This window comes from Podospora bellae-mahoneyi, chromosome 7 (genome assembly GCF_035222275.1).
Source record: "Podospora bellae-mahoneyi strain CBS 112042 chromosome 7, whole genome shotgun sequence".
NCBI lineage: Eukaryota > Fungi > Ascomycota > Sordariomycetes > Sordariales > Podosporaceae > Podospora > Podospora bellae-mahoneyi.
The window spans coordinates 2,594,610-2,614,929 of record NC_085886.1 but is presented as its reverse complement, the minus strand read 5'-3'; the positions used below and the strand labels follow the sequence as shown (position 1 = coordinate 2,614,929).

At 52.3% G+C, this 20,320-nt stretch overlaps 6 protein-coding genes across 6 annotated transcripts; 3 read left to right on the top strand and 3 right to left on the bottom strand.

Moving 5' to 3' along the window:
* Nucleotides 1–9: 9 nt before the first annotated feature.
* Nucleotides 10–2,729, top strand: QC761_709420 (uncharacterized protein). Its single transcript, XM_062882494.1, has 2 exons — nt 10–596; nt 652–2,729. The coding sequence occupies exons 1-2, from the start codon at nt 258–260 to the stop codon at nt 2,611–2,613; spliced, it is 2,301 nt and encodes a 766-aa protein (XP_062728542.1). The 5' UTR covers nt 10–257; the 3' UTR covers nt 2,614–2,729.
* A 246-nt stretch (nt 2,730–2,975) lies between these two features.
* On the bottom strand, nt 2,976–3,980 carry QC761_709410 (uncharacterized protein; the record flags this gene model as incomplete). Its single annotated transcript, XM_062882493.1, has 1 exon — nt 2,976–3,980. One exon carries the CDS (start codon nt 3,978–3,980, stop codon nt 2,976–2,978), a length of 1,005 nt encoding a protein of 334 aa, XP_062728541.1.
* Nucleotides 3,981–5,289: 1,309 nt separating this feature from the next.
* Nucleotides 5,290–6,378, top strand: QC761_709400 (uncharacterized protein; the record flags this gene model as incomplete). The annotated part of the gene is made up of 1 exon (XM_062882492.1): nt 5,290–6,378. The coding sequence occupies one exon, from the start codon at nt 5,290–5,292 to the stop codon at nt 6,376–6,378; it is 1,089 nt and encodes a 362-aa protein (XP_062728540.1).
* Nucleotides 6,379–7,593: 1,215 nt separating this feature from the next.
* Nucleotides 7,594–11,873, top strand: QC761_0109530 (uncharacterized protein). The gene is made up of 2 exons (XM_062873205.1): nt 7,594–8,833; nt 8,894–11,873. The coding sequence occupies exons 1-2, from the start codon at nt 7,978–7,980 to the stop codon at nt 9,805–9,807; spliced, it is 1,770 nt and encodes a 589-aa protein (XP_062728539.1). The 5' UTR covers nt 7,594–7,977; the 3' UTR covers nt 9,808–11,873.
* Nucleotides 10,016–11,978, bottom strand: DUS1 (tRNA dihydrouridine synthase; the record flags this gene model as incomplete). Its single annotated transcript, XM_062882491.1, has 2 exons — nt 10,016–11,546; nt 11,610–11,978. Coding segments are annotated over 2 exons (1,857 nt in total), but the record flags the coding sequence as incomplete, so codon positions are not given.
* Nucleotides 11,979–13,305: 1,327 nt separating this feature from the next.
* BNI4 (bud neck involved protein) lies at nt 13,306–17,775 on the bottom strand. Its single transcript, XM_062882490.1, has 4 exons — nt 15,521–17,775; nt 14,432–15,410; nt 14,002–14,378; nt 13,306–13,947 (listed from the first exon to the last, which is right to left on the bottom strand). Exons 1-4 carry the CDS (start codon nt 16,586–16,588, stop codon nt 13,900–13,902), a joined length of 2,472 nt encoding a protein of 823 aa, XP_062728537.1. The 5' UTR covers nt 16,589–17,775; the 3' UTR covers nt 13,306–13,899.
* Nucleotides 17,776–20,320: the final 2,545 nt, after the last annotated feature.

The following is a 20,320-nucleotide window of genomic DNA, read 5'->3' as shown; positions in this document are numbered from 1 at the left end:
GTGGTTGCAGCGGCCAAGCCAGCCAGGGTCCCGCATTTCGGTAGCTCTAGCGGAAAAGTTACCGATAAGATAGCGAGAACATCTTTAAAATGTTTTTGCAGTAAAACACCACAAATAAACCAATATTGCGCCAACTCACACGTGGGAATAGTTTCTTTGTCTTGATTTTGACAGAAATCAAAAGTTAGGACCATCATTACGAGTAGTGTCTATCCCTACAGTTCTAAAGGCAGAGACTCGCAGACATCAAATATCTAATGGCATCACCCCCATCAGACCTGCGGGTACTTGTCCGCAGGCTCGCTTCGACACCGGCCGATCAACTCCCAAGACTATGCCCAGTTCTGGTTGGACACGTCCTAAGATGTGGTGAACCACTCTCTGCTTCAGATGCTGGAAAAGGAAAGGACAAGGGCGCTGAGACGCCTATGCTTGTTCACAAGCTCAGGACACACATCACCACGCTCTTGACGGGAAGGAACGCTTCGGGTCGCTTTGCCGCCGTCTGCTTGATCAAGGCTGTTGTCGATGTGGGAGGATGGGAAAGTCTCAGGGCTGCCGACCCCTGGGTTCGCGGCTTGATCAGTGTTGCTCAAGTGTGTATCTATTCCAGCATGAGAATTACTGATCTAATACTGACATTTTCTGTAGAAAATCGACCCTCTTCCTTCCAAGGAGCTGGCCGTGATCACCTTGACCAAGATCTACATGCTACTCCAGGGCTACCCGACTTTGATTAGAGAGATGGCTACTCCCACTCTTCCCAGCTTTGTCACAGCTTGCCTTCAGCTGGTCAAATCTCCATCAACCCCTACCAGCGTGATTGAGACCGTGGCCAGCTCTCTGTCCAAGTTGGTGATGCTCTACCCCACCACTTTGCGTCCATTCGCTGGTCAAATCAAGACGGCACTCAGGACTTACGTCGCGCCAACCACTTCTGATTCTGTTGTGGTTCCTCATGCTCTCCGCGAGAGCTCTCGCCGGCTTTTCATCCTCCTTTCTTACACCGCCCCCAAGAATGGAAGCAGTGACGAGTGGGTCAAGTCTATCAAAGCTGCCATTCTCGACTGCCATGCCACCGCCGACCAAATCTTCCGCGGTGTTGTCGAATCCTGGGAATCGTCCACTGGTTATCGTCCTCAGCCAGTCCGCAATGAGCTTGACCCCTCTGGCGGCGGTGACTCCGTCGACGAGTTCCCATCCTGGGAGGGCATTCAGCCAGGCTCTCAGCGCCTGGTCGGCCTCCTCGAGTTCCTCGCCGAATACCTCGACAACCCCACCAAAGCCCCCGTCACCGTCCCCGTCGGCGAGCTCCTTGACCTCACCACCCGCCTCACCCTCGTCACCCCTCCCAGCCCCTCCTCCGAGGAAACGATGCAAACCAACCCCTCCATCAGCCGCGACGAAAAGGCCGACCTCTGGACCGTCCTCCCCGACATCCACACCGCCGTCCTCCGTCTCCACGGCTCTGCCATCCGCCGACTCGCCGACTCCGCACTCCCTCTTTCCACAGACATAACCGACCACACCGTCCGCGTCCTCTCCTTTCACCGCACTAACCCCGCCGTTCGTGAGAAAGTCTACAACCTTGCCTCCCCCCTTCTCACACTCGCCGGCCCGACCCTTCCCAGGTTGACAGTCGACTCCTTAACCCCCTTGATCCGGCAAGTCTGCCACGACATCCTCCTATCAGCAGGCCACCTAGACGACGCACCCAAACCCACCCTCCCCGTCGAAAAAGCCAAGCAAACCGTCCAAGGAAACGCCGACGCTTTCCTTTCCACCCCGTCCGCCACCCCAGCGTCTTTATTCAGTCCCCTCCCAGCCTCCCTCCTCGCTTCGGCTGCTACCCTCCTTCCATTATTCCTCTCCCACCTCCCCCAACCGCACCTCTCCCCCGATATCCGCTCTCTTGTCGACCGCACCGCTATTTTATCCTCCAACAAAGAAGCTATGCTCGCGTCGGTGTTGCAACCGTATAAAGACTCCAGAGGGCGGTACTACCCCTCTATCCTTCCTTTTCTCGTTCAAAAGTTTGGAACGTCAAAAGAGGTGGAGGTTGTCCGCAGCAACCTCGTCCGTGCCGGCCGTTACGCGCAGCTTAACACGGATGAGTACGACCCCTCTGCTAATCTCGATGATTTGTTGGCGGATAGACAGCTCCGGGGCGAGGAGGCGGCGGATGAGGAGATGGGTGACGCTGGGGAGCAAACTGATGTTGTTGCTGTTGTTGAGAAGGAGAAGAGAGTTGTTGTTTCCGGCTGGGGAACCGCAGTCACAAATGGTACAGTTCAGGAGGCAATGGAGGTGGATGATGACAAACCTGCCGAGGTGAACCCTTTTGCTGTTACTGTCAAGGAGACGGAAACCGCTGTTGTGAACAAGAAGAGGGCCGCGTCACCGCTCAAGAGGAAGAGCAGCGGGGGTTTGGAGGTGGGGGAGGAGGCAAAGGTCAAAAGGGTGGCTGTTGCTGCTGCTGCTGCTGCTGCTGTGGCTGTCGACACCAAAAAGGTGGAAGAGGAGAATAGCGATAGTGATGATGAGGGGAGCGTGCAGATTGATATGTCGCTTGATGATGATGATGATGAGGACGAGGAAGAAGATGATGAGTAGATGTGGTCCAAATATGGATGTAGAATGTGGGGTGTATACAGGACATGATACATTGTACACAAGACGTTTCATATACACCACACACAACGTCCCGAAATTGATCAATGCTGTCAATTACTTCTCGCTTCCATTTGTACATACAAAACCCTATTCCCTGAATACATTTTCATCGTGCCCAGCCTCCCCCGGCCGAACTACATACATCCCAAAAACAAACCCCCCCCCTCTCCCCAACGCCCTTGACCTCTCTGCCTGCCTCACAAACAAGAACCAAACCTTTATGCCAATTTTACCAGCCAACACCCACCAAAATGCCCAAACCAGAATCAAAAACCCACCAAACAAAAACGCCCACCCCCAGTCTAATCCCTCAACCAAGCCCTCCTCTTCTCTTCCTTCCTCGCCCTCCTCTTCTCCTTGAACTCCCTCAGCTCCTTCTTACTCGGCTTCTTCCCCGCCCTCTCCGCCTTCAAGCTCCTCCCATCATGCATATTCGCCGCAGCATCCACATCAAAAAAAGCATTCAGCTGCCTCCTGCTCTTCTGCTCATCCGAATGCCTCTCGGCCCCCTGCTCCGGCATCTGCCACTGCCCCGTCTGTTTATTAAAGTAACCGCCCACAGCATACTCCGCCGGTGCAGGTGGGATAACACTCTGCTCCGCTTGTTGCTGCAGCGCCCTCGCGTTGACGGCATACCAGGCGTTTTCATCGTATGAGCCGTGAATGGCGGGGTTGTAGCCTCCTGCGATGGAGGTTGGGTTGGAGATGGAGGTAGGGTCCGTTTGGGGGGGTGTTGATGCCGTGGGTGGGGCGGTTTGAGGGACGGTGGTGGATTGGCGGGGGTTTTCGAGCTGCCAGTGATTGCTGAAGCGATTATAGAACCAGTACTGGTTGTCGTTTGGGTTCCAGTGGTATTCCCAGCCGTCGTCTGCCGGTTCGGGGACTGGTGTGGGTTCGGCGGGGAGGGCTGAGGAGTTGTTGTTGTCTGCTCCTGGCAGGGGCTCGTTTGGTAATGGGGGGCAGTTGCCGGGGAGGGGTTCGTTGGGGAGTGGTGGGTGGTCGTGGTCGGCTTCTGATTCGGAGACTTCGCCTTCTTCGTCGGATGAGCTTTGTGATGGGGAGGGTGAGCTTTCTCTGGGGGAAGGGACTGTCTCCTCAGCATCTTTGGTGGAGCTGGTTGATTCATTGCGGTTTGGTTCGTTGCTGTTGGCTTCATCGGCTGGGGGAATAGCTTTGGCAGTCTGGTCCGCCTCTTTTAGGTCTGCTTCAGGTGATGTCTCTTGCTGGGGAGTCGCGTTTGCGTTCACGATGCGCTCCTCTGGCGCAACTGGAGGCGCTGGAGACTCGGTCTCGGCTGGCGTCGACATGGTGATGTAGGGTGCTGTTAATTGGAAGGGCGTTTTGGGGTTCGGAGTTCAAGAGAGTTGGTTGATTGTTTGCCGATCGTCCCAACCTTCTTGAGGGGAGAGCCGGAAGAATGCGAGTTCGAAACGAAGGGAACAAGCTTGGAGTTGGAAAATCGACACCCTTCAATCGCGCTTCCAGTGCATCTCTCGGTTTCGGTGGAGACAGGCGAGATCCAGAATCGCAGATCAAATTCCTGTAGCCGATTGGGTAAGGTATGGCTGCGGATAATTGCATTATACATGTTGTCAGAAAAGCCCTGCTTAAATGCATCAGCCAATGACGGTGTTTTGATTGGACCACAAGCTAAGCTCTTTTGCCAAGCTCGAGGTGGGGATCACGAAAGCTTATTTCACTTTTCCTCTTCAAACTCCCAACGACAAGTTAAGCAATTCAACACTTCAAGCTCGATGGTTTGTGTGCTTTCTCATGGCTCAGACAGTTTTTCTCCCACTGTATATCTCGCATCGATAGAACTCTCGGTTGTCATTTCCATGAAGGGACACGAGAACCGACACTCCTCCAGGCTTATGACATTTTCAACAATCTGGAACATGGACAACCATCAATTCTCATCCTCAGGCCACGTTCCAGAATAATTGCAATCCCACTCTTCTCTCCCTACTAAATTGGAAAACATTTGACAGCACCGAACCCACGTTACGCAGCATCATGCCCGAAGTTTCTCTTTCTTCCCGTTCCTCCATTTTTAGGATCTCGGCCTGGCTACCCTTTAGCCGGATAAACAGTGACATCCACTATGGACGCCTTGTATGGAAGAATGCTGATCCTGGGGCCTGGGTCACTCTTATACCACACATTCGCTGCCTCGATCAGCTCAAACTGAAGCTGATTCGTCGGGGCAAGTGCCCCTGATACCACCCATCGAGACAGAGTGTTATTCAAGCCTGGATCCTACTTACCCAGCCAGGCATTGACCAATAGATTGAAGAAGGTTGTGGTTTGATCTTACTACAAAAAGTCTACTTGGGCAAACTTATAAGCTGGTCAAACGGCCCTGCCTGTTCCCGTCGGTCTGTGACGACTTGAAAACCGGCCTGGGATCTTGGCGGTATATGAAGTTCTCTCACGCCACCTCTCCTGGCTTATTTTGCAAATACTGATTCATGAGTGCATATCCTCCTATTTATCTTTTTTCTCCTAGTTCATTTCTGTGCCCTGTACTGGCTTAATTTTCATTTATATCACGTCATATTGCTTGACACGAAAGCCTGTCATTCTAAAATACCCCTGGACTGGGGCGACATCGCAATGGAGATTCTAAGCCTCCTCCTTCTCGGCGGTGCTGTGGGAGTCAATGCGCAACAAGCACCTCTCACCGAGGATTCCAGATGCGGTTGCTATCTCATGAAAGGCAATGAAACAGCATATTTCAAGGAACATCGCTTTTTCGACTTTCGAAACCACCACCACCACGCAAGCGTACCCCCAGTCATCACAGAGGTCAAGGACACATCCGACGCACCTATCACGAGTCCTTTCTTCAACTCGACCGAATGGACGGATTTCTGGATGATAAGCAACTGGAACAACAGCCATGGCATCCGCGAGGACTCTACATTGCTGATGGTCAACTCACCAAACAACGTCTACCTCGAAGCAAACCACGATGCTGACTCCTCCCCCAAATCATGGCTCTCACTCCGCACCGAGCGTCTCCAAAAGTTCCAAACCACAGCAGAGATAGAATCCCTCTCGGCAAAATTCAAATTCGTCTCCATCCGGATGTTAGCCCGCACGATTGGCGCTCGTGGTGCCATCACAGCCATGTTTACGTACCGCCACTCGGAGGACTACTACCAAGTACAAGAATCCGACCTGGAAATTCGCACCAGCGACCCCAAAAACGTGATTCATTGCACCAACCAGCCTTCTTTGGACAGCGAGGGGGATGTTGAAGTCCGTGCCAGCAAAAACGCCACCATGCCCAATGGTCTGGAGTGGTCAGATTGGGCTGTTCACAGGTTGGATTGGACGCCGAGGAGCACGACGTGGTATGTGAATGATATACAGGTGGCGAATATTGAGTTTCAGACGCCGAAGGATGTGAGCAATATTATTTTGAATGCGTGGAGCGATGGGGGGGAGTGGACGGGGAATATGACGGTGGGGGAGTCGGCGTATTTGCAGTTGCAGTGGTTTGAGATTTTGTATAACACGACTGAGCCGGAGAAGAGACAGGAGCAGGGACTGGGTGTGTGTCATTCGGTTTGTAGTGTTGACGGGTCACCGGAGGTGGGGAGGCCGGTTATGCTTTGGAGCAATGGGGGAGGGCGAGGGGCGGGGGTGTTTATGGGGTGGGTTCCGGTGATGATCGTGACGATGTTTTTGCTTGCTTGAATAGGGGTTATTTAACGGGTGTTTGGCGTTTGGAAGGAATTGTTTGGTAGTTTTAGGTTTGCTAGATCATAGGAATCATGTTTATAAGAACAGTTCTGTCAGTTTATGATTTCGGTTGTAGGTACAATGGAATTACTTCGTCAATATCGCCTGCGGTAGAGCTCACTCGGGCCTCAAGAACATGACTTTTTTGAAACATTCAACCCTCGCCATCAGGCAAGGAGGTCATAAACCAATTCTCGCTCCCAAAATATCACATACGACCATAGACAGCTGAAAATACGGCATCCCGTCCGCTCTGCCCGAGTCAAACAGCTGATCGCCAGACTAGTACTCAGGTGGGTGACCACTGGGGAATCCCTGGTGTTGTATGTTTTTGGTGCTTTTTAATGGTGTCCACTCGACTCCATCGAGATCTCTTGGCGTTCACCCCCCTTTTTGCTGCTTCTCTGAACAGATCAGGTATGATCACTAGCTGGGACTTCAGGAAAGAGAGGGAGATAGTGAGAGAGTATGATTACTTGACTGGAGAGGCAAGATTTATAAAAAAAAAAAAAAAGAAAAGAAAAAAAGGAAAAAAAGAAAAAAAAACATCAAGTTGACAGATGCTGAAATTGGCATGGAACGATAGCAACGATGGCAACCTCAATATCATCAACACTCGCAGATAATTACCCTATTAATTCCAGACTAATAAACTGAAATCTAAGGTCGATGGGTTGGTTAGGTACGAGAAGTAGAGCAAGCAATAATGGTCAACAACAAAAAGCCCCGGCCGAAAAGTCGCCAAATATATTCAACATATGCAAAGGTACTACTGACTAAGTGGGAACAAATGAAGCACAGCCATCATCTTCCTAAGATAATATAGGTAGAAAAAGCAAAATCTCACCGGTCAACCCCCTCAGCGTTCTGAGAAAGGTGGCCGGTTACGAAACCCCTCTCGAGGGGTTTGCTTTGGAATCGAACTCGGGGGCTATCGGTTGCAAGCCCCCTGGCGGGGGGCGAGTTTTTAACAGCCCCAACATCCTTACCATTTGACCTGATCACAAGGGTGCCCTGGTAAGGATATTGGAGCTGTTGGAAGGTACGTGGTTGTCCCTTCCCTCTCTTGCTGTGGATGGAATGGCTGCATCACATGACGACCGTGGGTTGTTGACCAACCGGTGCCTTCCCTCTCACAAGCAGTCCCTCTCGCTTCTTTCTGCCTTTTACGATCTCTTGATAACACACTGTTTGCTTACATCTGGCCAGCCATCCTGCGACAACAAGACACCAGACACCACCAATTACTCAGCTCAATCCTACAACATCGTCTAATCATGAGCCTCGTCACACCTCCGAATTCTGTCGGGGAGTAGCCTCTATGACCACTGAGAGGTGGTTATAGGCGCTATGTTCGACATGAAGACCTTGGCGCTGCAGTACAGCTGCCGTGTTGGAAGCAGGCTGGGCTGGCGCATGAGAGCCTTGTCTGACTTTCAAGTCGGGAGAGACGATTATAAGTGCATTTGAGTATCCATCGCAGCCCAAATCCATTATAATCCTCTTGAATTGTCTTTTCACCAACTCTTGACATCTGGACATCACCATTTCCCAATGGCCATGTCCTCCTCCCTCTACGAACCCCTTCATCCCACCGAGTTCAGGCTTCTCAGGCTGTTACCACGCCGTAGGGAGAAAGACACAAGAAAAGCGGGAGGAGAGAAGGATGCAGCCAAAACGAAAAGAGGAAAAGGGGGTAATAAGGGAAGAAAGTGGAGAGCCAGGGAGGGCAAGAAGGTCAAGAGTGCGGAAACCAGTGAGCTGATCTCCCTCAAACTAAAGACATTCCCGATCAGCAAGTGCCCAAGTTACCAAGCCCTTCCATACTGCTGGGGACCACCTGAGCCGAAACAGAATATACGAGTAAACAAGACTCGCCAGTTGGACATTTGGTCAGAACTTCACAAGGCTCTTCAAGTGTTCAGAGGCTTGGATGCCATCCGGCACCCTGAATGGATCTGGATCGATCAGATATGCATCAATCAGGAAGACGAGGACGAGAAAGGTGTCCAGATTGGAATGATGGGTGACATCTATAGAGAGGCGGAACTCGTCACCATCTGGGCCGGTGACGGTGACTCGAAGATGGAAGAGAGCCTGGAGAAGATGAGGGAGTTCGCATTTGCGATAGCGCGGTGTCCGCCTATGAGAACACAGGGTTTCGTGGTGTTGGGTATGTACAGCCGCCACTTGGAAGACTATGAAGCCCTCTTTCAACGCCAGTGGTTTACCCGCACATGGACACTACAAGAGGTTCTCTTGGCCAGGAGTGCACGGCTGGTTTGCGGTCGTTCCATCAAAAGCTGGGATGAACCAGCCACCGTGTACTTGCGCTGTCCAGAAGAGTGCCAAAGCAGCATAGGTGTGGCTAGAAGAGCAAGCCTTGGATATGGGGCCCTAAAGCCTTTTGGTATGATTTCTGCTCTTCATTCAAGGAACTGGTTAAACCGTTGACTAACAAAAACGGCAGATACTCTTGTTCGCTGCCAGGAGCGGAATGATTCTCGTCGCTACGATCTCGAGGTGGTCACTCTTGTTCGGCAACGGGATTGCACCAAGCCTAGGGACAGAGTGTATGGAATACTCGGGCTTGTCAATCCGGAAATCCGGACGCAAATTACTATCGACACCACACTTCATCATTGCACGGCAGTCAAAGACTTCGCCAAGGCCTTCCTCAAGCATCATGGGCCTGATCTTTTCATCCTCGTTCCTGGACGGGTTGATGCTGAGCAAGAGTCAGAGTCAGAATCTCAAAGTGACACAAATCTACCATCCTGGGTCCCCGATCTAACCCTGCCTCCCCTCATGACATGTACTTGGTCTCGTCACGAAGCCGGGAGACGCTTCTCATGGCTGACGCCGGAACACCCACTGTTCAACGATGATGATACTGCGATTCAAGTCGCTGGAATACACATGGCCACCATCAAGCAAGTTTACCCAAGCGTCGATATCGAGGCCTTGGCGCCCCAGCTGGATGCAGACCACAGGTTGATGGAGAGATTGGGATTCCAGGGGCCTTCTTTCACTTCTATTGATCCTGCCAGAGCACGCCAAGACATTCGTACTTTGATACAGCGGACACACTCGCATTTTGGATACAATGCAACCCGTCATCTCGGCCGTGCCGATTTCATTCGCACTTTGATGGGCGGGCACTTGTACCCCGAGTGGCTCGGCGAAAACCTCGACCACCGACAACAATTTTCTCAGTTATTAACCGCACTTGGGTCATCATCTAGGGGCACTTCCGACAATGGTCTAGCCAATGGCCCGGCCAATGTATTTTTGACCTCCATGGCCGAGGCCTGGAAGGGCGCTTGTTTGGTTACTACTACCGTACCGGGACGTGATGGTGTATCGGCGGGGATTGCGCCATGACATCGGAAAAAGGGGACAAGGTTTTTGTTTTCTTTGGGAGTTCAACTCCTGTCGTTACGAGGGATTCAGGGGAGGGTGATGGAAGTTACAAGGTAGTTGGCCCTGCTTATGTGGATGAGTTCATGGATGGAATTGCGTTTGAAGCCAGAAAGTTGCTGGAGAACTATGAGATGGTCACCATCAGGTAGAGAACCCACACCCAGTCCAGTTCGCAGTGATGATCATTTATTCATCTATATTCCCTCGAGATTTCAGCCGCTAACAAGCTCGCTCGTTTGGAACTCCGTCTGCTTCTCCAGCTCCTCTTTCACGGCCTCTACCACCTTAGCATCCCTCCCATTTGTCTCATCGCCCTTCACCCTCTTCTCACCGCCGTTGGCCTCCTCCTCCGCTACCCGCTTCTTATCCTTCTTCCCCGGCTGAATCGCACCTCTAGCCATCGCCTCCTTGGGCAACGGCCGAATGATAGGCTGCACACACCACCAAGGCCTCTTACACCTCAAAATCGCCGTCGCGCTCGTCTCCGCCGGACCCATCTCCTCCACCAGCTTCTTTAACCTCTCTTCCTCCGCAGGATCCTCCATCGACTTCCCATCCGTCTCCTCGTACTCGATGAGTCCCTCCGCAACCTTCTTCTCAACCATCTTGTATATCCCCTCAAACTGCTCCAACTCTCCTAATCTCGCCCTAGCCAATGCATCTCTTACATCATGGTGCTTTGAGACAAAGTGCCGTAAGAGGTGGAACATGTGCGCCTGAAGGGCACCATAGTTGGGGTTACCGAATGCCTCTGATTTCGACCCCTTTTTCGGCGGGATCACAATCTCCTCCTTCATCCACTCCGTATCCATCCCCTTCCCAGGTACAAACAATGGCCTCCTCGCCGGTGGCTCACCCCCCTTCACATACTTGTGTAAAATATCCAGATACCGTCTAAAAACAGCATCAACCCTCCATCCCCCCTTCCCATCCCTCCCCCTCCAGAACTCATCCTCAAACGCCCCCGGCTGAGGCTCAGGCGCAAAAATCGCCGGGTTAGACAAGTTCCCCTCAGCAGACATAACCCCATCCGCCCCTGTAGCAGCAATACACTCCTCGATATCCCCGTGCTCCAGAACATTCCCGTTCGCAAAAATGACCGTCTCCGCCGGTAGGTTATCCCTCAAATACCGAATATACTCCCAATCCGCCACCCCCGTCAAATGGCTCTTCTGCTCCCTCCTCCTCCCGTGAACAGTCAATATACTCGCCCCGGCACTCAACACATTCTTTGCGTACTCCAGCGTCTTCTCCTTTGTTTCCAAAATCCTAATCTTGGCCGTTACTGGGATGGGAAGATTCTCGTGAAGGGTGTTGATCAGCCTATAAATCAACTCCTGATCCTCCTGCAAGAAACTGCCGTAGTGCCCCTTTTTGGCGATACCTTGCGGGCAGCCGAGGTTGAGGTCTACCGCGTCGCAGTAGGGGGCGACTTTTAAGGCAGCAGCCAGCAAGTGCTGGGGGTCGTTGGCGCAGAATTGTACAAACAGCGGCCTGTCGCCGACAAGGGGGTTGCCGTCGAGCCAGAGGGTGGCGGGGTCTTTGGGGAGGACGCACTGGAAGTGCGAGTCGCGGTATTTGTTGTAGGGCGGCTTCGGAGCATCTTGGGAGAACAATCGGGCGTGGAACATGGGGGTGTAGGCGAGGAGTTTTGACTGCAGCTCGGGGGGCATGAATGAGCGGGAGAGCATACGCCAGGCCTGGAAGCAAAAAACCATCACGTCAGCCAAAAATCAGTCATGAACAGAGAAGGGAGGGCGTACAAATTCGGACTGATCAACCATTGGCGCGAGGATATACTTTGGCGACCCGATACTCTCGTAGAACTCCCTCCCGTGCAACTTCTTCCCCGTCGCCGCCGCTGGGGCATCTGTTGTCGGAGCCGTTGCCATGGTCGAGTACAACCCTCTGCTGCCAAAGAAGAAAGAAGAAGCAGCCTGCGAGGTACCACCTCTCCCACCAGCGGCGTGGAGGAGCCTTCTTCCCAAAGTAAAAAACGCCACGATTTTTTCCCTTCCCAAGTTCACCTTTTCCGTCGTCGTCGTCGTCGTCGTCGCAAATCTTCCCTTAAATTTTCGTTGTAATCGCAAATCCGCAACCCCTCCAAAAACAAAAAAAAAACAAAAAAAAAAATCCCATTATCTCAGCCTCTCTCACCCAGCCAGCCCTGCAAGGCTGAACCCACACTTCTTTGCGCGCCGTGTCTGATTGGCCTATGCACTTCTCGAGGCCCCAAGCACAGTTAGCTCCTCCCCAAACTCACACTGTCCCTCCTTCAAGACCCCTGAACGCACGGCACCCACCCCCACAAACCCTTTCTTCACACTTGTGCGCAGGCAGATCATAGGAAGAAAAAAAGTTCGTATTTCACAAACGAACCAACACCCCATACGGAGAACCGGACGCAACGGACACGCGGGGAGTGGGAGGACACCGAAGTGGTAGTGTGGTCCTGCACACGAGAATGACTATTCATGCAGTACGTATATATATATATATATATATATATACTGGCGATCTATGACACCACTGACCAGCCAACTCCCGTAAAGTGGTTTGCCTACACACTCTAACAACGGACGGGGGGCTCGGTCGTTTGCTGCTGCAGAGGGACAATCGTACATTTGAAAGATACCGGATATCCCAACTCAGGTTGTGATCACCTGCACACCATCGACAGAATTCTTCTTCTTCTGTTGTTTCTTCTGTCCCCGTAGAACCTAATAGAAACATATCCCATCTCGATCTTCCCCATCCCCATCCCCTCATCCCACTCTTCAGCCCCAAGCTACTGCAAGGTTTGCGACCGTTAGCCAAAAGCACCGCCAACCAAAAAGCAAGGCAGGTCATCATCCAACGGCCAGTTTTCATTCGTAAATTTCAGGAAACTAGTTCCCACCTTGGCCCGGCTCGGTTGCGCCGTGCATACAGCACATCTATAACGGCCTCGCATATACCAAATATAAGCTGATGATAACACATCACAACCGCTACTCGTCAAGCTTGTAAACCCATATATCCCATTCCAACTCGACAATAATATCTATCTACTTTACACCACCACCACACCCAGTAGAATTACCCCCACTCCCTCTCCATCATCATCCTCCCCCCTTCCGCAACTTCACACAAGATACACCTCAACTATCAAACATCTCCCAAAAAGCGCAAAAGAAAAGAAAAAGATGATATATGTATTTTTGAACTTGTCTCTGAATGCCGAATTGACAAAAAAATCACTTCCTCCACCCACCATCACCATTACGTCTTGTTGCCTTTTTCTCCCCTTACTTGCTTTGTGTTTTGTTTGTGTTGTTGATGTTGTTGTTGTAGTTGTTCCTCTTCATCGTCGTCTCTTTCGTCCCTGTTGTTGTTCAACTCCCTCCATAGTTCACCACCACCACCGCGACATCACGCCACTCCCCCTCCTCACAACACCATCCCCCCCACCCCCCCTTTCCCCCGGTCAAAACACCAGACCCAGACACATCTATTAAAAAACTTCACGCTGTCTTCTGTCTTTCAACATCACTCATCACCCATCAACCCTTACACCTCTAGCCACATCTCTGCTTGTTAAAGATACAATTCGCTTCGCTTTCGCTGACAGACAGTACTCAACTCTCAACCACGTACGCACACACGCACACATCTCCTAACTTCGTTGAATGAACCAGAAACATAATTTTGTTTAGGAAAATAAGAAAAAGGATCAAGGTGAACCCGTGGCCGTATTCATCCCCATACCCCGCTTGTAATTAAATTTCGCTGTGCTGCTGTGTGCCAGATTCTAGACGGAAATAAAGAGAAACAAAAAAGTTTGTCGAGATCAATGTGAGAACAAGAAAAAAAGACTTAAATCAACGCCATGACACCTTACTATGCTTTGTCCTATGAGAGAGAAAAAGAAAAACGCCTGGGAATTGTGCAAATCCTTTGGTCAAATACACGACGGGAGGTCGTCTTCGCCGCCCTTGGTGCAGAAAAAAGAGAATCGAGCCGAGAGAGGTGCTGCTGTGCTTGAAAGGGGTGCGGGCCATTCGTCTTGAATCATTAGAAGAAATGCGTGTAAATCTTGGAGTTTTCGTGAACCTCCATCTCCTGGTTGGTTGTTAGCATCTCATGCATCGCTCGAATAATCAGTAGGAGACCCACCATCTTGAATGTGTTCAGCTCTTCCTTGATCTGCTGAGCAAGCATTGGCGTCAGGCGGTTGCACGTCGCGATGTCACCACGGCGATCATACTCCCCGCTCGGCCATGTCTCAAAGGTGATGATGCGGGGGCTGAAGGTGGCGTTGCGCTTCAGGCTGCCCTGAGGGGTTCCGGGCGCGCTCTTGGTGTCCTGGCGGAGACGGAGGGCCGAAACAAAGTAATCCTCACTGCCAATGGCGACTGGCGCAGTCCGTCTGTGTCCTTGCTGCTCATCATTGGGGGTGCTGGGAGCGCTGGAGGTAGGGGAATCGGTGACGTTAGAAGCATGAGGCGGTTCTGTACCGCGTGGAGATGGGCTGGCGAAGCCATTGCGGTCTTCTAAAGCAACAATGTTAGCAACATGCCTCTTCACCGGAAAAGAACAAACGTACTCTTCAAGATGCCCTTTCGGACAGCAGCCAAGACCTCGGCACGTTCCTTCTCACCGCCAACAATGCTCTTTCGTGCTGCCGAGCTGTCTGTGCCTGTGCTAGATCGTGGGTCCGCTTCGAGTGTGGGTACATTGGCGGCGTCGATGGAATTTCGCTCGAGACGGGGGAAGCCGGTACCGCCACCGGCTTGCGTTCGAGGGTCGGCGTTCACATTGACACGCTCGCGCTCGGCCTCGACATTGACCATGGAGACGGTAGCTTCCATGGCCTCGGGCATCCTGGCATCGGCGGCCGGCACACCAATGATGGACTTGGGCCGGAAAAGGCCGACAAGAGAACGACCGCCCTTCTTCATTCCACGACCCATCTTCCGAATCATAATCGAAGCCGAGGATGCCGTTGATGAGATTGATAGGTTATCGGTCGATCCCGAGAAGAGTCTGCCACCGTAGATGTTGCTGCCGATGCCAGCCTCTTCTTGTCGCTGGGCGATGCGGGCTTGTTCCGTCTCGTACGCATCCTCCTGGCTCTGCTCCTTCTGGAGCTTGCCTGGCCCATTCTCGGCGGCTTCGCTGTTAGCATGTACCGCTTTCCGGAACTCTGCCGCGCTGCCAAAGGAGAAGGCTCTCCTAAGTCTCGATGTCTTGTTCTTTGGCTTCCCTCCCTTCTCGTTGATGGCAGCCAGCTGCCTGGCGGCCGGACTCTCGACGCGAGGCGTGGTCGGCTTCACGGCCTCCTGAATCGCGCTGTCGGCGGCATCGGCCGACACGCCATTCTCAGTCTCCGTGCCCATTGCCTTGGAAAGGGGAGACGAATTGACGGCACGCTTCGGAGTTGCAGCATCGGACGATGAACTTCGTGGGGGAATGTTGACCAGCCGGGGATAACCTTGGCTGTTGCCCGTCTGCTCAGAAGGCGAGGAGGAAGATGGGGCGGGGTTTCCGGTGGGGTTGGAAGTCTTCGCGCTGCGGTTGGCCGACTAAAGTGGTAGAAGATGATTAGCGCTGGTTGATCCAACCCCCAACATTGCCGCTATAACATGTGATTGGACAATGCAGCCACGAGATATGCAGGTCAGAAATCACTTACAGAAGAGGAAGCTCTGGAATTGTTGCTTCCAGCACTGCGGCCAGAGGACCGGCTGTCCGAGCTGCCAAGACGGGCATCAGTAGTAGCGCTGCTGTTGTTTCTGTCGCCGGCCTTGTTGCTTCCAGCTTTGGCAGCTTTGTTCGGGTTGTTATTCTTCTTTTCGGCCACCTTGGCCGATGCTGGTCGATCTGGACGGCTTGGTAGTTCCGGCTGCTTAAGCTCGGGCGGGGTCAAGGGCATGGAAAAACCGGCAGAATCCAATGCGGGCAAGCTGCGTCTGCGAGTTCTTCTGGGTTCCTCCTGTCCCTGACCGCGGACAAACCCCATGTCGTCAATCGCCGACCCAGATACCGAGCCGATATAGCTGTTTGGCCTGTTCATCTGGTGCAACTGGGGAGTCCGCAGCATCACAGGCTTTTGATCCGATGCACTCCGAGTGTGGCCTGGGCGCCCAGCGGTTGCCGTTTCCTGGGGCTGTTTCCCTAGGCCCGAGCCCGCCGAGTCAGAAGACCGCAACGCAGTTCTCCTGTATCTTTCCGGTGACACCCGCGGCGCCGCCTGTGCAATCGGTGGCGACAGCGATGTTCCGTTCATCTGTGATGCCTGCGCACCGGCTCTGCGTGTTCCTGATGATGGCAGGGTTGAATCATCCCGAGACCCGGCACCCGTCAAACTGATGGATGCCGTACTAGGCAAGTTTGTCATGGAGTTGCTGGCCGCGTACCGGGAGCGGGCCACACCAGGCTGTAGATAGTCCAGCGTCTGGATAGTCGGCACTGCTGGCGAGGATGATGTCCGGTGTGACCTGACCTGTTGCCATTGTGTCGTCGGATTAAGGCTGGGTGTGCCTGTGTAGGCATAAGGTTGGACAGACCCTGAGCCGCCACGGTACACCACAGGAGAAGCCACTCCTGTGGGCAAGCCGTGGATACTATTTCTATGAGCTCCACCCTGAGCATATTGCGCATTCGACTGAACTGGCAGCATACCCGAGGCTGAGGCCGGTCTGGTCTGAAGCATTGTGACTGTCCCAGATTGCTGTGGATATCCTTGTACCAGTGCGGCCATGATATCTGGAGATCTGTTCAGATCCAAGGCAGAACTAGATGGATGTGCTTGTTCAAAGTCTCGGAGAGATGAGCTGCCCGAAGGTGCTCAAACTTTGACAAGCAGATTGCGAGGTTGAACGAAAGTATTAAGGCAGGGTTTCTGCATGGAGTCTGTCAGCGAGACCATTCATCAAGAGGCTCGGGAAAAGACAATGGCAAAGTGCGTAGCTCAACTGAGGACAGAAATGTGTGTTTGCTGAAAAAGGCAAGGTGACCCCCACGTTTTTTTTTGCAATTGTGCTGGTCAATGGGGGGGACGACAAGTCCCAGCATCGAACTCACCTGCCAATTGCGTTGACAAGAACGGAGCCTTTTCAAATAAATCGAGGCCCCGTGTATGGTGGTACGAAGACCTTTTTTAACGATGGTGACACTATAGAACTGAAGGTCGCCCGGCGGCCAAAGAGGGAGGTAGATGACGTTGTTCGTCTCTGAAGAAGAAGCCCACTGTCACCGTGAACTTTCTTGCCTGGTCTGGCGGTCTCAAGCCCGGTCACAACCCGTCGGGAGTCGCAGGCTGAGGGAAAGGAGTATGGGGTAGAGGCAGTGCCGCGTCACAACTGACAACTGCAAATTCGGCCGTTACTGGAGACGGGACATCGGGGAGGGCCAGAATTATCGGATGGGAGTTGGGAGCAAGCTGGTCCGAGCAGACGGCGTGGTCAATGTTTTTTTCTGTGTGTGGTTCGTTTCTGCGTGAGGACAAATAGCGAACCGAGAACGAAAGAGATGCGTAGTAGACAAGCAAACAGACAGCCCAGAGACAAGATGCTATGAGACGACACGGGCGAGCGAGACGGAGATTTCGGGTTGGGACGTTAACGACAAAAAAAAAAGAGAGAGGCCGAGATGGGAAGCTTGTAGAAGGCGGACGCGAATCGAAAGGTGAAAGGGTGGAAGGGGCGCTTTCTCGAAACACGGCGAGGCACAGAAGGGCGAAGGTCGTGGTGTCGAAAAAAAAAAGGGAAATTTCGTAATCGGGGGGCCGGAGCGTGTCGTCGGTTCGGTGAGGTGGGAAAGAAGGAGTGATGGGACGGGAATAGAGGGGGGGATTGGGGGTAGAGGGGACTTGGGAATGGGATTTGGGTGTAGTGTGAGGAACCTAGGGAAGTTCTTCTCTGGTGTCTCCTGTCGTGGGCTGTCTGGAGGAGGCCAGACGTGCAGCGACTAGTTGAGACAGGGCAACGGCTTAGGACGGCGGTGCACGCCAGAACCAGGAGGGAACGAGTCGGCCTCTTTCCGTGCATCGGGCGCCGGCCAAGAACCAAGATACTCCACCCACCGGCTATTCATACAGTACAGTCTGACCTACCTAGACTAAGAAATTAATATCCGATCTAATTACCTACTACTACCGTTTCTCATTAGTATATCTTGACTTTCTGTTCGATTCATGAAATCTCAGATCTCAGTTTCAGCAACGCAAACTGTCAATGTAAACTGTGTCTGTCTTCACCCCAATTCTTTCCAACCTCCTAAACCTCGGACCCAAAGCTCCTCCTCTGTTCCCTCAGGCCATGTGTTGATCCCCCCATCTTCGCCCATTGGCCAGCGAGGGAGGAACGAGCATTGACCCAAGGCGCGCTAGCAGGGCCCATGCTGCAGGCCAAATGTCGCCGTGCAAGGGTGCCAGGGGCTTCCCATCTCCTTGCGACGAGCCCACCGAGGCGACTCTACACGGCTTTTATGCATAAATCCATCCACGTCTCCTTGCAGAAGCTGCACTGCGAAGTGCTCACAGAAAGAAGTTCCCCAGTTTATATGTTTCAAGCCGCTGCCTGTTGCTGGCTACTGTGTTCATCCTACTCCATCTCAGTCATTGCCCGTGAGGATCAACTGGAATGGAGCCAGAATTTATTCCTCATCGCCCCAGTGGATTGCCGGATGGACCACCGCCCCGTTCCAATTTCTCGTTCCGGTCAAACCGTTAAGCAGAGATAGTCTCTCTCTCTCTTCCTCTCTTCCTCTAAAGAGCAATGTGAATGTGTCAGCGGTCTATTTGCCTGGGGAAATGCCCAGTCACGGAACCAACCTGCCCAACGTGGAAAAGGCACCGGCCGTTGCTATCTCTTGTTTTATTAAGGTTATTATTCAATATTATCCCGCCGATATTATTTCCTTTCGCATATGCAATCTTCCAAGCTCTCTCTTCCAGAGTCGCATCGCATGTACGCACTATAACCTCTTTCCATTCAAAAACCTGCAGTCACGCTCTCTTTTGGCAATCGCGCCTCGCGTTTCGTTTCCACTTTGCCAACACAGTGTTGAAAGTCAAACCGTTCTCCACACCCACCGTTGATGGGCAAGCAAAGCTCCACAGATTAAATCAGGAAACTCAAGTCATGGAGACGGCAGGAGGTTTTAATGAGCCTCACTAGTTGCATGTGCAACTTGCAAACACTTGCACTGCATGTATAAAATAATGTTTTATACATCCACGACGATGATGACTGAATGCAGCAAGGAAGGCCCTCTCGGGTCGGCGATGGTGTGGCGTGGCGCCTGTCGCGTTCGGCCATCATCAACAACAACTTTGTTCCCCCTATTCTTCTGCTTTCTGTGCAGTGCCGCTCGTGGGCGGAGGAAGAAAAAGAGAGACATAATAAACAAGAGTCTCGCGATTTTCTTTTTCCCTTTATAATGCCCACAACGACAACAACGGCCAACAGCCCTACCTGCCAAGAGAGGCACATCTGAGGCTCGCTTTTCATATCGCTCTCGTGAACTTTACCAACATCATGACCTACTCCGCCCTACACTAAATCCTTCCGACTATCCCCATCATTTTCATTGCAAATCCATAACCATCCTTGGCGTCGTCTCCTTGTGGGGCTTATAGCTATGCAGTCCTGAACATTCAAGATCGATCAGACCGAGGCCTACCCAAACAACCCAAGATCAGGAAAGACTTTAGCCCAAGCCAACCTTTTTCTGAAGCTGAAGATAGATAACCCAACATCGAAACCGGGCAGAATGCCAACCCTTTAATAGTTTCTCCCAATATTTCCCCCGTCCAATCTCCAGAATAAGGGGGGCGCATCCAGCAGGCGTGCGGCACAAGATCTCCCGTTCTGAGAAAAGGATCAAATTCAGCGTGTGCGGCGGAGGCACGACATCTCTCCACACACAGCCCAGCCGTCTTCACAACAAATTGAATCTGGCTCTGTATGAATAGAGTATGCTGCAAGCTCTCAAAACAGGTTGGTAAAGAGTGGGGGGGACATGGTTGCACAGCGGGATCTGAAACTCTACCTTACAGAAACATATGCTTTCATGTAAGGCACTGTCAGCAAAGAGAATGTCCGTGATTTGATCCAAAGAGAGAGAGAGAGAGTGAGAGAGAGAGAGAGAGAAAATCAAGTTCAGTGTAAAGTGCGTACGTCAGTATGGAAGTAAGGAGTTCAAGTGTTGCAGTTGGACCCTGAAAATCGAAAGAGTCTGTGTGCCCAATGACCTAGAGGATTGGTAAAGGCTGGCTTGTGAAGAGGGCTTTGAGCGACAAGCTCGAATATGCCTCTAGACGTCAGCTCAACCGTCCGTGACTTCTCTAGTACAGCTATCTGTCACTGTCAACTTGTCACAGGAGGCTAGTAGAAGCGGCCGGACCAGCGGTTACCCGCTCGTCCCAAGCTCAACTTTGGGTTTTTGACCATCTGCATGTGAGTGAGTTGGGTATACACTATGATCCAAA

Excerpts from the sequence above, each read along its gene's own strand:
- QC761_0109530 (XM_062873205.1), top strand. The coding sequence starts at position 7,978 with ATGGCCATGTCCTCCTCCCTCTACGAACCCCTTCATCCCACCGAGTTC. Across the intron at positions 8,834-8,893 it reads TGGGGCCCTAAAGCCTTTTG|ATACTCTTGTTCGCTGCCAG; the intron begins GTATGATTTCTG and ends CAAAAACGGCAG.
- QC761_709420 (XM_062882494.1), top strand. The coding sequence starts at position 258 with ATGGCATCACCCCCATCAGACCTGCGGGTACTTGTCCGCAGGCTCGCT. Across the intron at positions 597-651 it reads GCTTGATCAGTGTTGCTCAA|AAAATCGACCCTCTTCCTTC; the intron begins GTGTGTATCTAT and ends CATTTTCTGTAG.
- BNI4 (XM_062882490.1), bottom strand. The coding sequence starts at position 16,588 with ATGGCCGCACTGGTACAAGGATATCCACAGCAATCTGGGACAGTCACA. Across the intron at positions 14,379-14,431 it reads CCGAAAGGGCATCTTGAAGA|AAGACCGCAATGGCTTCGCC; the intron begins GTACGTTTGTTC and ends TTGTTGCTTTAG. Across the intron at positions 13,948-14,001 it reads AGCTGAACACATTCAAGATG|GAGATGGAGGTTCACGAAAA; the intron begins GTGGGTCTCCTA and ends ACAACCAACCAG.